This window comes from Glycine soja, chromosome 10 (assembly GCF_004193775.1).
Source record: "Glycine soja cultivar W05 chromosome 10, ASM419377v2, whole genome shotgun sequence".
Classification (NCBI taxonomy): domain Eukaryota; kingdom Viridiplantae; phylum Streptophyta; class Magnoliopsida; order Fabales; family Fabaceae; genus Glycine; species Glycine soja.
Window position 1 is genome coordinate 31,008,340 of NC_041011.1, and position 16,408 is coordinate 31,024,747.

General features: G+C 30.2%; 1 protein-coding gene across 1 annotated transcript; it reads left to right on the forward strand.

Moving 5' to 3' along the window:
- The first annotated feature begins 12,776 nt into the window (after positions 1 to 12,776).
- LOC114371622 (DNA ligase 1-like) lies at positions 12,777 to 15,030 on the forward strand. The gene is made up of 5 exons (XM_028328999.1): positions 12,777 to 12,888; positions 13,359 to 13,489; positions 13,916 to 14,041; positions 14,289 to 14,361; positions 14,458 to 15,030. Exons 1-5 carry the CDS (start codon positions 12,777 to 12,779, stop codon positions 14,883 to 14,885), a joined length of 870 nt encoding a protein of 289 aa, XP_028184800.1. The 3' UTR covers positions 14,886 to 15,030.
- The last annotated feature ends 1,378 nt before the right edge of the window (positions 15,031 to 16,408 follow it).

Here is a 16,408-nt window from a genome sequence, read left to right on the forward strand (position 1 = left end):
TATGAACGATTAAGTAATTTTCTTCTTGAAAAAGAATTCTCCAGAGGTAAAGTGGATACCACATTATTCATAAAGAGAAAGCATAATGATATTTTGTTGGTTCAAATATATGTTGATGATATAATTTTTGGATCCACTAATGATTCATTGTGCAAGGAGTTTTCCCTTGATATGCAAAGTGAATTTGAAATGTCAATGATGGGAGAACTAAAGTACTTTCTGGGATTACAAATCAAGCAAACTCAAGAAGGTATATTCATCAATCAATCCAAATACTGCAAGGAATTGATCAAAAGATTTGGGATGGATAGTGCAAAACACATGTCTACACCGATGAGCACTAATTGTTACTTAGATAAAGATGAATCTGGTCAGTCTATAGACATAAAACAATATCGAGGTATGATCGGATCTCTTCTTTATTTATCTGCTAGTAGACCTGATATTATGTTTAGTGTATGCATGTGTGCTAGGTTTCAATCCAACCCCAAACAATCACATCTAAGTGCAGTAAAGAGAATCATGAGATATCTATTAGGAACAATCAATTTAGGATTATGGTATCCTAAGAATTCAACATGTAACTTAATAGGATATTCTGATTCTGATTTTGCCGGATCTAAAACTGATAGAAAAAGTACAAGTGGAACTTGTCAATTTATTGGATCGGCTCTTGTCTCATGGCATAGTAAGAAACAAAACAGTGTTGCTTTATCTACTGCTGAAGCGGAGTATATCTCTGCCGGTAGTTGTTGTGCACAAATTTTATGGATGAAGCAACAATTATCTGACTATGGCATCATTCTTGATCGCATACCTATTAAGTGTGATAATACTAGTGCCATAAATCTATCCAAAAACCCAGTTCAACATTCAAGAACTAAACATATAGAGATTAGACACCACTTTCTTAGAGATCATGTCTTAAAGGGAGATTGTGTATTAGAATTTGTTGATACTAAGAATCAACTTGCTGATATTTTCACTAAACCTCTCCCCAAGGAAGTGTTTTTCTCTATTAGAAGAGAATTAGGTCTCTTAGATGTAAGAGATTTAGAAAAATAGGAATTGATTGGTTGATTGATTGGTTGATTTACTTTTTACCTTTTGATTGTAGATTATTTTGTTTGATCTTGTTTGAATTCTTGTTTTTATGATAGAATTTATGATTTCTTGTGTATGTAGTAATTGAATGATTGAATTTAGTGTATTAGTAGTGAAAATTAGTCATATAGGATGTATTTGAGCATAAATATAGATATTCTCTTAGAAACTAGCCTAGGATAGGCTCTGGTAATCGATTACCATCCAGTGTAATCGATTACACATGAACAGGCAGCCTGTAATCGATTACAACATCCTGTAATCGATTACCAGAAGGCTTATTGGGCCTGTAATCGATTACCAATACCTGTAATCGATTACAATGCGTCATCTTCTATAAATACTCACGAAATCAGAGCTGCTGCGCAGCCAAAGCATCCTCCACGTTTTCCTCCATACCTAGAACTTCAAACCTTCGATTCTCACTCAATTCTTCACCAAATCACGTCCCGTAAAGCCCAATCTTCCTCTTTTTCACTCCTCTTTCACTTCCACCGATCAAAATCCAGAAAAACTTCATCAAATGGCAGAGCCATCAAAGAAGAGAAAGGGATCATCCTCCACCGCTACCGCTACTGCCCATCGCCGTCACGGCCCATCCGGAGCACCCACAGCACCTATTCCTCCTTCTTTGTTATCTCCAAGATCATCAACACTGTTTTCATCCGATGATCAACGTCTACGGTACCTTTCTCAGTTTTCTTCTAGAATAATCTTAGACCCTAAGTACCTAGACGTAGAGTTCTTTAATGATGAAACGTTTGATTGCTATCAAGTGTTTCAAAATTCTGGTCTTGTTGATTTCATGTCATTTAAATTGCCATATTATCCTGAACTTGTAAAGGTCTTCTACTGCAATTTAAAAACTCAGGATGGTATTATTATGTCTGAGGTGCATGGTACTTCTATGGTCATTGATCAGTCACTTTTCTTTTCTTTGACTCATTTACCCAGTCAAGGTGCACCTTTTGAGGGCACCATTGTTGATGACTGGAAATTCGATTATTCGAGTCATGATGCTCGTCGCATGGTCTGCAATGATCAAGCTGAAATGACCGGTAGATTGTTGGCCGGGTCATTAACTTTTGATAATCGCATCATGCATTATATCATTGTTAGAATTTTGCTTCCTCGGTCTTCAAATTTAGCACAAGCCTCTGAGGAGGATTTGATTCTTATGTGGGCTTTTCTAACCGGTCGTCAGATCGACTGGGCCCATTTGGTTCGGTACCGAATGCATAAGGCATTACGGGCCAATGCACCTCTTCCTTATCCACATTTGATTACTCTGTTTTTGCGTCATTTTCAAATTCCGCTTGATGATGAACCCTTTGTTCAAGTCAAGCGTTCCTTTGCAATTGGTGCTGGTGCAGTGACCTCCTTTGGGTATCGTAAAGATCGGAATGGACAATGGCTGAAGAAGGATGCACTCCCTCCTCAAGATGAACGTACTCCTTCACCTCCTCCTCAACGTGAAGATTCCGCACTTATGAATGAAGTCCTCTCCGAATTACGGGGTCTTCGTTCGTATGTTGGTGACCGCTTTGACTCGTTAGATTCACGCTTTGCCGGTATGGACATTCGTCTTACACAGCTTGAAGAGGATGTCGGATACATTCGTCAGAGTTTTGATCTTCCACCACCTCCTCCGTCTTCTTAGATTTTAGATTCTGATTAGATTCTGATTTGAGGATGTCGGATACATTCGTCTTACACAGCTTGAAGCCGTGTATTTTGGCTTTTAGTTTCTTAGAATTTACATTATTATGCTAAGTACGTTGCTTATTTATCTTGTGTTTTTAAATTTCAGTCTTGGATATTTTGTGGTTGTTGACATTTTATGTTATTTGAATTCTGGTTTGATTATTTCTTGATTATGAGTTTGGCTTATTGTATTTAATACTCTGATACTTATATCTTGCTACTCCATTGTTATAACTGTGTTGATTTCCGAGTTCTTTGGCTTTTTGATGTTGCCAAAGGGGGAGAAAAAGGTTGTAGCAAAAGCTTAAGAAAAAGCTTAACAAACTTAGAAATCAAGTGATCATGTATTCCGAAATATAGGGGGAGAAAACGGATGCACATTTTATCTATATACAATTGTTTGTTGCTTGCTTGAATCTTGATTTCAGGTATTGTATTGTCATCATCAAAAAGGGGGAGATTGTAGATGCAATTGGCTTTGATGTTTTGATGATGATCATGATGATGTGTTGCAATTGATGCAAATGGGCTTTTCAAGATTAAAATTCAAGACAATACTTCAAGATTACAAGTCACAACATCAAGATGATCACTAGAATATTAGGAAGGGAATTCCTAATTGAAATAGCAAAGGTTTGGCCAAGTGATTTAAAATAAAAAGTGTTTTTCAAAGGTTTTACTCTCTGGTAATCGATTACCAGAGGATGTAATCGATTACCAATGGCCAAATACGTTTTATAACAGCTATAAAAATTTGAATTCGAAATTTTAGACTGTGTAATCGATTACACAATTTTGGTAATCGATTACCAGCAGTTAGTAAACGTTTTAATTCAAATTTTAAAAGCTGTAATCGATTACACAATTACTGTAATCGATTACCAGACAGGAATTTCAGAAAAATAATTTCAAGAGTCACAACTTTTCAAAGGCTTTACTCATGACCACCAATGGTCTATATATATGTGACTTAAACACGAAATTGCTCAGAGATTTTCAGAACAACAAAGTGTTTATCCTCTCAAAGAGCAAATTTATTTTATCCTCTTAAAAATTCCTTGGCCAATTCAATTGCAATTCTTTAAGGAATTATTTGAGTGCTCAATCTGTAAAATCCATCTCTTTCTAGAGAGATTTGTTCCTCTTCTTCTTCTCATTCTCTAAGGGATTAAGAGACTGTGAGTCTCTTGTTGTAAAGGATCTCTAAACACAAAGGAAGGATTGTCCTTGTGTGTTTAGAACTTGTAAAAGGAATTTACAAGATAGTGAAACTCTCAAGCGGGTTGCTTGGGGACTGGACGTAGGCATAAGGGTGTGGCCGAACCAGTATAAAACTGAGTTTGCATTTTCTCTTCCCTTAATCTCCTTTATTTATTATTGCTTTATATTCATATTCAAGTTGCTTCATTTGAATTAATATTTAAGAAGATTGTCATTAAGGGAATTCATAACTTGAGTAAAAAAAAAGTGAAATAGATTTTAAATTAGGGGAAACAGTTTGGAATATCTTAATTCAACCCCCCCCCCTTCTTAAGATATCTGAGGTCACTTGTCTAACAGGAGGGAGAAGGAGCATGAAATATTTTGCCTCAAATGAGGTCTAAACTTTGAAGTATAATTCTCAAATGATCAAAGTTGAAAAAATGCACACACATGGCCTCTATTTATAGCCTAAGTGTCACACAAAATTGGAGGAAAATTTGAGTTTCTATTCAAATTTCACTTGAATTTGAAATTGAATTTGTGGAGCCAAAATTTCACTAATTATGATTAGTGAATTTTAGTTATGGTTCAGCCCACTAATCCAAGATCATATCGAAGATTCTCCACTAAGTATGCTTAGGTGTCATGAGGCATGTAAAGCATGAAGGGTGTGCACAAAGTATGACTATATAATCTGGCAATGGGGTGTAGCAAGCAAATACTCACCTCCCCCTTAAGATGGTCCAAAATTTAATTGGATTGGGTTTCTCCCAATTCAATTAAATTTATCTCCCAACACACACATCAAATAGTGCACTTAATGCATATGAAATTACAAAACTACCCCTAATACAAAAACTAGTCTAGGTACCCTAAAATACAAGGGCTGAAAAATCCTACATTACTAGGGTATCCTCCTTATACTATGGAGTTCTAAATACAAGGTCCAAAATTAATGAAACCGTAATCTAATATGTACAAAGATATGTGAGCTCATACTTAGCCCATGGGTCCAAAATTTACCCTAAGGCTTATGAGAACCCTAAGACCTTCTCTTGCATCTCTGGCCTAATCTTTTTGAAGTCTTCTGTCCAATGCTTTTGGGGGGTAGGATTGCATCAATTTTGGTCTAAATTTAAGTTATATAATATATAATATCATTCATATACGAAATTAACACATTTTCATCATGATTATAATGTTATTGAAGTATACGATTGGATGTTTAACCTTTATTTCCAATATTTTGTTAATTTATCACTCATTTTTGCATGTGACGCCATTATCACTTTAGCAAAATTTGTTATATGACAACATCTATGTTAGACAACATGTTTGTGTTGCGTTAGGAAAATTTATTATTAAACTTTTAACAAAAAACAAAGAGAGATACATGATTGTAAAGATTGTAAATAAAATGAAAGCTGGGACCCAATTAGCACAATTATTATCTAGGGACCAAAATCGAACAATTACAAACGAAAGTGCAATTAAAGTTATAAATTGACATTAATAAGTGTTAATATTAATAATATTAATATTAGCATTTATCACTAATATTAATGTATATATTACTATTACTATTAACTATTTAAATTAATTGCTATTGCTATTTATTTATAATACTAATATATTACTATAAATATTATTTATTGTTATTAATTATTAATTTGAATTACTAATATTACTATGAATATTATTTATTTATTTAATTGTAGCAAATATATGTTAATTCTATTTCTAGCCAGCCGTTTAATATATATATATATATATATATATATATATATATATATATATATATATATATATATATATATATATATATATATATATTGGTTCATTTGTTTTATATGAAATTATTTCTTTCCTTGTCTAGTACATTATTTTATAATTTTGATACCAATCCAACTATTGAATTATATATATATATATTATGAAGATTGTTTGTGTGAAATTTTATCAAAATGAAACAATAATAAGAAGGTAATCAAATGATTCATATTTTATTATATTTTGAAATATTTCTTTTCGTTCAAGTAGTAATAAATACTTTTCGTTCAAGTAGTAAATTTTATTAAACAAATGTAATCTTTTATACATGCATTAAATGTTTTTATAATTGTATGTTCCAAAAACTGTTGTAATAAATGTATTTTTAATTTGATAGCTAAAATAATATTTATATATATTTTGCATAAATAACATTAAATTGAAGTGAAAAAAACATTAAATAGAGAAAATAGTGTATTCACCAACAAATTAAAGAGTTTTTATTACATCATTTTTGCATATATGATAAATTTATTGACTTTTATAAAAATTATTTAAAAGTCAAACCAATCATGATTTTTTATTGGTTGAAATTTTTTTAGCAAATACCTTTTTTTGTTTAATTTTTATACAAAACTATCCCTGATATCTTTTATATAGGTGGCATTTTCTAATTAGCTACACTTCCATTATAGTTCAAGTCACACTATTTACAACTCTTTGCCACCTTTTGTCCCTCTATCGATGAATGCATTACACTGATTCTCACTTTGCCAGCTTGTATTCGTTTCTTTTGGTTGTTTTGTCATTGTACAAAAAAAAGTTGTTTTTCTTTGTAGTTGTGCTAGCTGCAAAGCGTTTTAAGGTTTCATTTCATTGATAGGTTTTGATTGTGGATTGAATGCAATGTCACCACAAAGGATTTTTCATGAGGTTGAAAAGGAGCTTTCTCTCAAAAATGACCATCAGAAAATCCAAGATGAAGTGCAGCCCAGACAAGAAATGGGTATGCGTCGTTTTCCTATGAATTCTTACATTTGGATTTGCATAATAATGTTTCCTCCATTTTAATCTAAATTGAAATGACTCGTGTATGTGATATTTAGCGATGGTCATTATTCATATCTTGCCTCTTTGTTTTCTTCAGAATCAGATCAAAGCTACTTGAGCAGCATGGACAGGGTTGAGGACAAGGAAAAGTATGTTAAGTTGATTTGTCATTCTACATCTCCTTTACATTTTGATTTTTAATCAACTTTACTGTTGCTTGAATTTTCATGTTGATTTTGATTATGCTTGGTGTGATTTGTTTTGGGTCTATGGTATAATTTCTTGTGTTGTGTTTTGGTGGTATTCGGGAGTGTGGTAGTTTTTGCATATTTATAAGCGATGCATGTGTTGTCTCATGCTTTTTTGGTTATGGACCGTTCTGAATTTTCTTTATTCATTTACTTTGGAATGTGTAATTTTTTCTTTTTAATCGGTTTCGTTGCTACTTGAATTTTCATGTTGACATTGATTCTACATCAATGTTGTTCAATTCATGCGTTGTATTTTGGTGGCCATTAAGAGTGTCATTGTGGTTTTCACCTATTTATAAGTGATGGACACGCTCTTTGATGCTTTCCTTAGTCATTTACTTTTTGATTTTCCATTTTTTGTTTTTTGATTGGTTTGGCTGCTGGTTGGATATTCATGTTAATTTTGATTCTGCCATGGTGTGATTAATTTGTGTCTATGTGGTTTCCTATGTTACGTTTTGGTGGTGTTAAGTGTTTTGGTTTTTGCATATTTATAAATCATGCATGTGTTTTATATACATGTTGCTGAATAGATTCTGGTTTCATTTGCCTATTTATTTGAGAACAAAACTTGGTTGTGGTTGTTACAGAAGGATTATATTTGATTGCAATATACTTTTTAGGAGTATTGGGTGAGAAATGAGAGCGTTAGAGAAAAATGGATGGTTGAGATTAAAACAGTTTTAACCATTCACATGTTGTCATTTCACCAATATTCACATGAGAAATGAGAGCGTTAGAGAAAAATGGATAGTTGTGATGTAAAATGTGGTTACATTATGGTGCTAGAAGTGGAAAAAGAAAAGAAAAATAATTAAGATAATATGCTTTACTTTTACTAAATTCATGTATAACCTATGAATGTTATTTTTCACTAACATCAACTTATTTTCTAGGAAACATTTTATATTGGCTATAAATTATATCAATTTTGATATTGGATTCTTTTTTTGTTTTCCTAGTTTTTCACATTAGAATATAGTGATATTTTTATGGGTAAGTTGTTTTGATATGCTAAGAATGTGAAACACTTGTAGGCATGCATAACACACACATGTCTATACATATGTGTGTGTACAGGTGGGGGACAACCTTGAACTTTAATGTGAAATAGTTCTTCTTATCTTTCATATTTATTTAAAAATGTATTTATCATAGTTTAGCTACGTACGTGTCTGAAAGTAATTTTTAAAATATTTTTTTCAACATCTTTTACATTTTTGCATTAATATTTGCATGAACAATTTTATTAAATCAATAAAATATTAAGATGAATTGTATCTTCTCTAAGGATTACCAATGTCTTCTCATAATACATTGACCTAGGTAAGACAAGGACTTGAGAATTTGACATTTGGCATTGATAATCTCCATAAAATATTAGATTTTAATGTTTGCTAATATCACCATATTGGTGTTTATTTACAGACACATTACTATAGATTTGTCAAATTTGACAGAATTGCAGTGTCCTATATGCCTAGGTATGTATTTCTTAACTAATGCTCATTTTCTTGATTATATCCTTCACTAAAAATTCATTGTTGTTCCAGCAACATGTTATACGCATGTAAGTATGAATTTGATAGCTCCGGTGAAAGTTTTGTTTTAGCAAGATAAAACAACAATTTGTTTACAATGCTTGTTACTTATTATATAGTGGTTAAAGTTCTACCAATCGAAAAATAATTTGAAATTCTGCATTGATAAGCTCCTTATGACGTGTCTTGTATCTTCCCACTCCCTTGTGATGCACAATAATTTCAAAGTGTCCTCAGATTTTACTAAACATTTTATTCAAATAAAAAAATAATAAAGATTGGGGAGGGAGGGATCCAACTATGCTTATAGAAAATACTTTGGTTAATAACATAATTTCCAGGTGAAAGTATTTTACATTGGGGGGGGGGGGGGCGGGGGGTTGCATTTTCTTGAATTCTTTTACAGAAATAAAAAGGTCTTTGATTCTAGAAAATGAAAAAATAACAAACTTGTGAGCTATGATAATCTATTAAAGTTCTATGATAACCCATTTAAATCTAAACAATTGTTAGCCAACATAATTTCAAACTAATAAAATGTTGGACAAGCTCCATGTTGGCATTAGTCTAATGTAAGATTTAGATTAAAAAAAATACCATTTTTTCTATGGTTTAATGTGAACTGTTAAACTATTTTTTTAATTTATAAGAAGCTTTCACATGTATGGGTGTTTTATTCTCTTGATGTTTTTTTTTTTTTACATGCATGGTGCATGTATAATAACATGTAAAAAAATCTCAACACGATGTATTTTTAAATAGTGTGCTATCCTTGAATTAATTCATGACTCCAATGACATCTCGAACATGAAAGAAAAACAAGACAGCTAAACATAAAATAAATAAAAAAATCAGATATTTTTTACTCCAGATTTTCCATAGCCTATAGTTTCTATTTGCCAGTGAAATTTTAGTCTTGAACTCCCTCGCTTCTATCATTGGGTTCAAGAAGTAGAAAATGCGTGTGCACAAAAGGGGTTAATTAAAATAGATAGAATAAAAGGAAATGAAGAAAATTGACTAAGTCACTTGAAGGAGAGGACAAACTATTTTGATGAGATTTCTAAAGCTTGATTCTTGACACAAATTGATTGTATAGAATTTGATGTAGAAGACAAAACAAGAATGATCTGGGTGAGTATTCTTGATTTGGAGGTTTAGCATTGGAAAGAGATGGGTGTCTTTTTCATATTTATCATAGGATATACATGCAATATAATTTTCTTTTGCAGAAGCTACTTTTTGTAGCATATACAATAACACCAAAACTGTTTTTCTTTTTTGGAATTTTATCTCTGAAAAAATATATAATTATTTATTTTTAAGACATTTTCGATTTTTTTTGTAGAGCCATCTTTTTCTGGCGGTATATAGATCAACACCATTTTTTTAATTTCAAGTTTTAAAAAATTATCTAATTATTGGTTGACATATTTTAAGGCATATTTTTAATTGAAAGGCTCTTGGAAAAGGAACCACAGTCCATTCTTTTTCCTTTTGAAAATGAATCTACTCATTAAAAATTCTAATACTCAATTAGATAACAAGTTTTAATGAACATTTAAGTTCATTAACTTTTACATGTTAATGTGTTTTGAGATGACCTAATATATATCAGTTGAGATATTTGTCATCCATAACTATTGTCTATTATTATCTTAATAAGAAAAAAAGTATTTTGTTGCAAACTCAATTGAAACTCTTAAATTTTTTTTGTTTCGAATGGATACATTAATTTGGTTAGTTTAAATTCTCATAGAAACTATTTTTATGACATTGGACCACTGGATTATGTTTTTTTTTTTTTACAGATTTAACCATTTAGAACATTTAGATAGATTTCTAATATTGTACCTGAGTGGATGAACTTTTTACGACAATACAATCATATGTCAAATGTAACATCATAAGCTATTTTTTCTTTACAAGTTATCAAATCATATAGTAAATAATGGTTAATTTTATTATGTGCAGGCATAATTCGTAAAACTCGAGCCGTTATGGAGTGCATGCACCGATTTTGCAAAGAATGCATTGAGAAATCAATGCGCCTTGGGTTGGTTCTCAAACTACTACCTATGTTATTATCTCACAAATTTATAATTGGGAGATAGTCTTGATTTATTATCAATGGTTCTATCAAATTTGGATTGGTTTTACTGCAGTAACAATGAATGCCCCGTTTGTCGCACACATGTTGCTAGTCGACGGTCATTGAGACATGACCAAAACTTTGATACTCTAATTTCTCTTTTGTATCCTGACATGGACAAGTATGAGAAAAAAGTAAGATGAATATATTGCATCGTGAATTTAAAAATGTATTTATGTGCATAAAAACTAATGAACATGGTGTTTTTGATTTAGGAGGAATTGACATTGCATGAGAATGAGAAGACTCACAATAAAGAGGTGAGACTTTGCTTAAACATTTTTTAAATATGGATATTTATTAAAAATAATTCCATTGGTTGTTCATGTTGCATTGCAATACAACTTATGCTAATGCCTTGATTATCAAACTGCATTTGTTTTTTACTAACAATCCATTCTTATGTTATAAATTTGAGTGCTCTCTCTTGAACTAGAATTTTTAGGAGCTGTTCTTTTATTGAGATACATGACTTTTTCTACATTTAGTATATAATTTGTTCTTTATATCTAAGTTTCAATTTCCCTAAAATACCTTTCTTTAATTTAGCTAATTCCAATTTATATTTAAATTCAATTTTTAAGTTTTAACACATGATATCAAATTGAACAGATTTTTTAAAATTAGATTTTCTCTCTCAAATATTTTTACTAAAATGTAATCATTCCCATTTTGTTGTTAATACAAAATCTTTCAACATATCATAATTTGAAATTGATAAATTTAGATTAACACTACCAAATTAATAGTTAAGTAACACAATTTATTTCTTCATTTCAAAAGTATTATCTTTTTAATTCATTCATGTATAATATTTTCAAATATCTCATCTCTTTAATTTATTATTATATAATGAAATAAGATCTCTTTCCTAAACAATCGAAACATAAGTAAATTATACTTGATTCCTTGCAAAGACATGTGGTTTCATCATTATTTAATAATGATGATATATATTTATTCTTTTTAAATTTAAATTAATTAACTGAAAATACCTGTGAAATGCATTGGGAGCTTACTAGTTTCCGCTTATACAATGAGAAAATTTTGGTACATATTCTTTCATGTTCATTTAGTACAAAGATTCAGTTGTTAAATTTTAGGTTAAATTATTATTTTGATCCTTCTAGTTTTTTAAATCTATGATTTTGATCTCCTTGATATATTATTAACAAATAATTGTGATTAGTAAAGTTATTAAGTCAATTATAAATTAAATAAAATCAATTAATCATTAAAAATTTAATTAAAGATTATTAATCTTAATGTGTTGCTGCTCCAGTTGCCTGTGGCGGAGGAACATAGTGTTTTGGGAGATTAGGGATAATAACTTTTTATTAGTTTTTTTCATAGTTAATGGTTTTTAATTAATTTATCATTAACTTAACAACTTTATTAATCATAATATTTTTTTATAATATACTAGGAGGACCAAAATTGCCAATTTATAAAACTGGAAGGACCAAATATAATTTAAAATCAGGATCAAAATCTTAGATTTAGAAAACTAAAGAAAGCAAAATTATAATTTAGTCTAACCTAAATTCTATAATGAAGTATTTATGCAACTTGAGTCTCTATCAGCCCAACATGTTATTTAGGATTAGGACTATTGATAAAAATGAGTCGTATCATGTTTTAAGTTTATACAGGGAAAGGAATCTAATTTTGCCTGAGTTGTTAGATTTAATAAGCAACTTAATTTATGAAATGAGCAGAAAGTCATGGCGTATAATTCATAAAAAAAATAAAAATAATCAAAGACCAGATCTTCTCCATATATTTATAATTGTGCCTTAGTTTGACACCAGTTGCATGGGAGATTCAATGTTCAAAGGAATTAAATTCTTTCATAAAGTGGATAGAGTACTTTTGTTATATATGGTATGAATGCACTATCAATTTAAATCAAGAAAGTTTTTTCTTTCTTTTATCATTGCATACTGTTATTTTTTGTCTCCAATATTAATAATTCAAAGGCTTATCTTTTTTTTTTAAAAGATGATCCAAGCTTCTAGTTCCCAGATTCTCCCATGTCAAACTGAATCATTGTATAGGAAACAGAAAGCCAGGTCAATAGCTGTAGATTCTGAGAGGAAGAGGAGGTCAAAAGGTAACTACCGAAGTAATCAAACTTCACATTTGTCGAGACACAGAAAAATTCATAAATGACAATATAAGGTTATGAATGATAATGATGCAGGAAATTAAAGGACTTTTCTTTTGGTGATGAGAATAAAGAAACACAATTTCCAGTGTTAACTGTGAAATTTTATAATAAAAAGAAAATTGCCTTACATAGTTGGGTGAATACATATAATGAAATCTTGGAAGCTATGGCCATAAGTATGTGAGATGCACGAATGATGTTTATAGAATTTGAGTGTAAATGATTCAAGTTGTGAACAATGGCTATTGAGTCTCTTATCATGGTGGTTACCTAACCTATCCACGCAAGATTGTTCCAACGAAATGGTTGAACGTTGAGATGGTAGCACCCGATAATATGTTTTCATAGTACTGTTTTCTTGAATATTCTATCCTCTACCTCAATATTTCTTATAAACTCTTGTCAATTTGTAGCTATCCCTGTTAAAATCTCAGATCAAGCTGAAGCTGAGAATTCGGATAATGATGGTGACGAGAGTCAAGAAGCTTCTAGAAAAACAACTTCTAGTAAAAGGAAAGCATCCTCCACAACTGCTAGTGAAAAGGTAATTTTAGTTTTAAAATATATTTTTGACTTAAATTTGTGTTTTAGTTTCTCAAATTTAGGCACTTTTAGTTTTGGTCTCCTTGATAGAAATATGTTCTTTTTAATCACTCAAATTCAAGAAATGATAATTTTGGTCCCTCAGAGACTCAAAGAACAGATTTTTAATTGAAGGATAAAAAAAAATATTTTAAATTTAAAGAACTAAAAACATATTTAAATCTTATATTTCATTAAATTTTATTTTATAAATCTTAACCAACCTTTTATAAATATTATCTTTTATTTGTTTTTACTCTTTCAAACATCCAACATTAGTGAAAAGAAAGAGGTCTAGACAAGCATTACAATACAAATCAGTTTTGTTTCTCTCTTATTTGACACAAACCTTAATATTCTATTGTTTACGTGCGTTTTATTATTACAGGTTCTCGAAGAAGTTTTTAAAGAAGTGAAAGAGGCTTCTAAAGATTCGTTGGATGAAGATTCTGAGTATGGTATTCGACAAAGTACTTCATTCAAATCTGATCCCTGCGTGAAATCAAGAAGAAAGGTATGTCAAAAGGTTCTATAAGTACATAAATTGTTCTTTGATATTTTTCTTCAAACATTAATATTACTGCAACATTCTAAATAGCTTCCAAGATCAACTTATAAAGAGTGGCCTTACTCTCTCTAAGTTTGGTGTAAATAATTATCAAAATCAAACATTCTATAAGTACTTAAATTGTTCTTTCTTTTTTTGAACTTTCACTTTTTTTATTCCATATATTCTCAACATTTAAACATTTTCTTTGCAGGAGGCTGCAGGGACTAAGGAAATAACCCTAGAAGTTACTTCCAATCTTGACCACCTTCACGAAATCAAAATAGGTACGTAATACGCATATATATATAACCTCCATTATTTTCAATTTGATCCTTATCTTTAATTTTACAAAATACTTAAAAGTTTTTTATATTCAACAGATTCTGAACTTGCTACTCATGTCACTCCTTCAATAGCTGAAGTTGGAGAAAAAGAGAAGCAGGATGATGATCAAAGCGATAGTGGATCTTCTCCACCAAAGAATGATGCTAATCTTGATGACCAACATTCAAAAAATGAAGTAAATATGAACAAAATTACCAACTCAGCGGATCAGGAAAATGAAGGATATCAACCATCAGAATCCCAAGCTCCTTTTGTCAAAAGTTCAGAGATGGAACTGGTTGCACAGGAAGAAGTATTGTTGGCTCAACTTCGTCCTATTGAAAACAGATTGAAGGGCATTCGCCAGCAAATTACAGACATTCGATCGTCTAAAGAGTCAAATGAGAAACAAAAAGAAATGTTCTTTTCTGCCGCTACTTACAATGCAGAAATTTTAAAAGAACAACTGGAAAAGAAGAATTAGAACAAACTCAAGTGGAATCAACAAATGCATTATCTACTTTGATCGAGGTTCATAATGAACTCAAATGTCGTCAGCAAGCCAAGTCATCTTCAAATTAGCTTCAGTCTTTGCGTAGTTATTTTTCTCTAAATGAATTTAGATGTCTGTAGTTCTAACTCAACTTGTTCTATTTAGACAATTTTTTGTTTACTCTGGTTATTTTGATTTCAGTTAATATTGGCCTATGAATGTCTTGAAGTATTTCTAGTTTATCGAACCAATATAATTTTCTTTATTAATCATTCTAATGCATAAGCTTTATTAGAAAAAACTTTTCCGATCATATATATATATATATATAAGGACCAACCTAATTCAATGATCAGTTTCCATAATTTTAGATTTTTTATTCAGAGTAAATATAACTATTCAAACTAAATCTCCAACTCAGATACTTTTGGCTTTAACTTTCTTATTGTATGATTGTAATGCTTTTTCTTTTGTCAAATTATATTCTCCAATTCTATCAAGCGTTCTCCATCAAACAAACTCAATTTGTCAAACGTTTTTCATCAAGCAAATTTAATTTGTCATACATCATATTCCAATAGTATTGTATTGGTAATTCGTTTTATTTCTGAATTCGAATTGATTGGAGATTAATTTTGATTGGCAATACGACATTGTGTCATATTTAAATGGAGTGACCCTAGATGCACTCGTTGGAGAATTTCGATGTGGCTCAAAGTCTCGTGCCAACTCCTAAGTTTTTTACCTATATGTTTATCATCAAACTAATAAAATTTTATTCATTGCAAGTAGTATTGTTGATTTTGTAAGTGTTTTTAAATTATATTTTAATAAATAAAATCTGAATGAACTCGTATTTATTTAAAATTTCGAGAAAAATTGTATTTTGCATTGCTTGTTATTGTAGTTAATATTTTAATAATGTTATTTGCTATTAATAATGAAATTATATTTCAACTAAGGTCAAATAAATAAAATAATTTATAATGAATAAGATTATATATTTTATGAATTTAGAAAAAAAAGACATATATATGTGCGTAGGAATTAATTAAACCTAATATCATTAATGATTTAAAAGATAATTTAATAAGGGATAAAATATATTTTTAGTCTCTATTCTTTTGTTAAATCTTGTTTTTAGTTTCCCAAACTTTCTTATTGTGCAATTTAATTTGTGAACTTTATAAAAAAAATGTGTTTTTAAATTCCTCCTCGCAACCTAAAGTTAAAAAAACATGTAGAAATTGGAGAGTATGTAGGCTCAAGCACTAAAAGTATAACATCTCGTTTTTCGTAAAATAAATAAAAATAGTTATATTTAAAAATTGATAAAGTTTTTAGAAATTAAATATAAATGAGAGGAAATGATTTTTGTTCATTAAAATAAGAGTTTCATAGTAATAGAAAATATATAGAGTAAAATTATGTTTTAGAAAATAAAGGGATGTTTTCTTAGACGAGTAGGTCTTTGTTAGGGTAGTGAAGTGTCTAGAGTAACCTTTCAGTTTAGA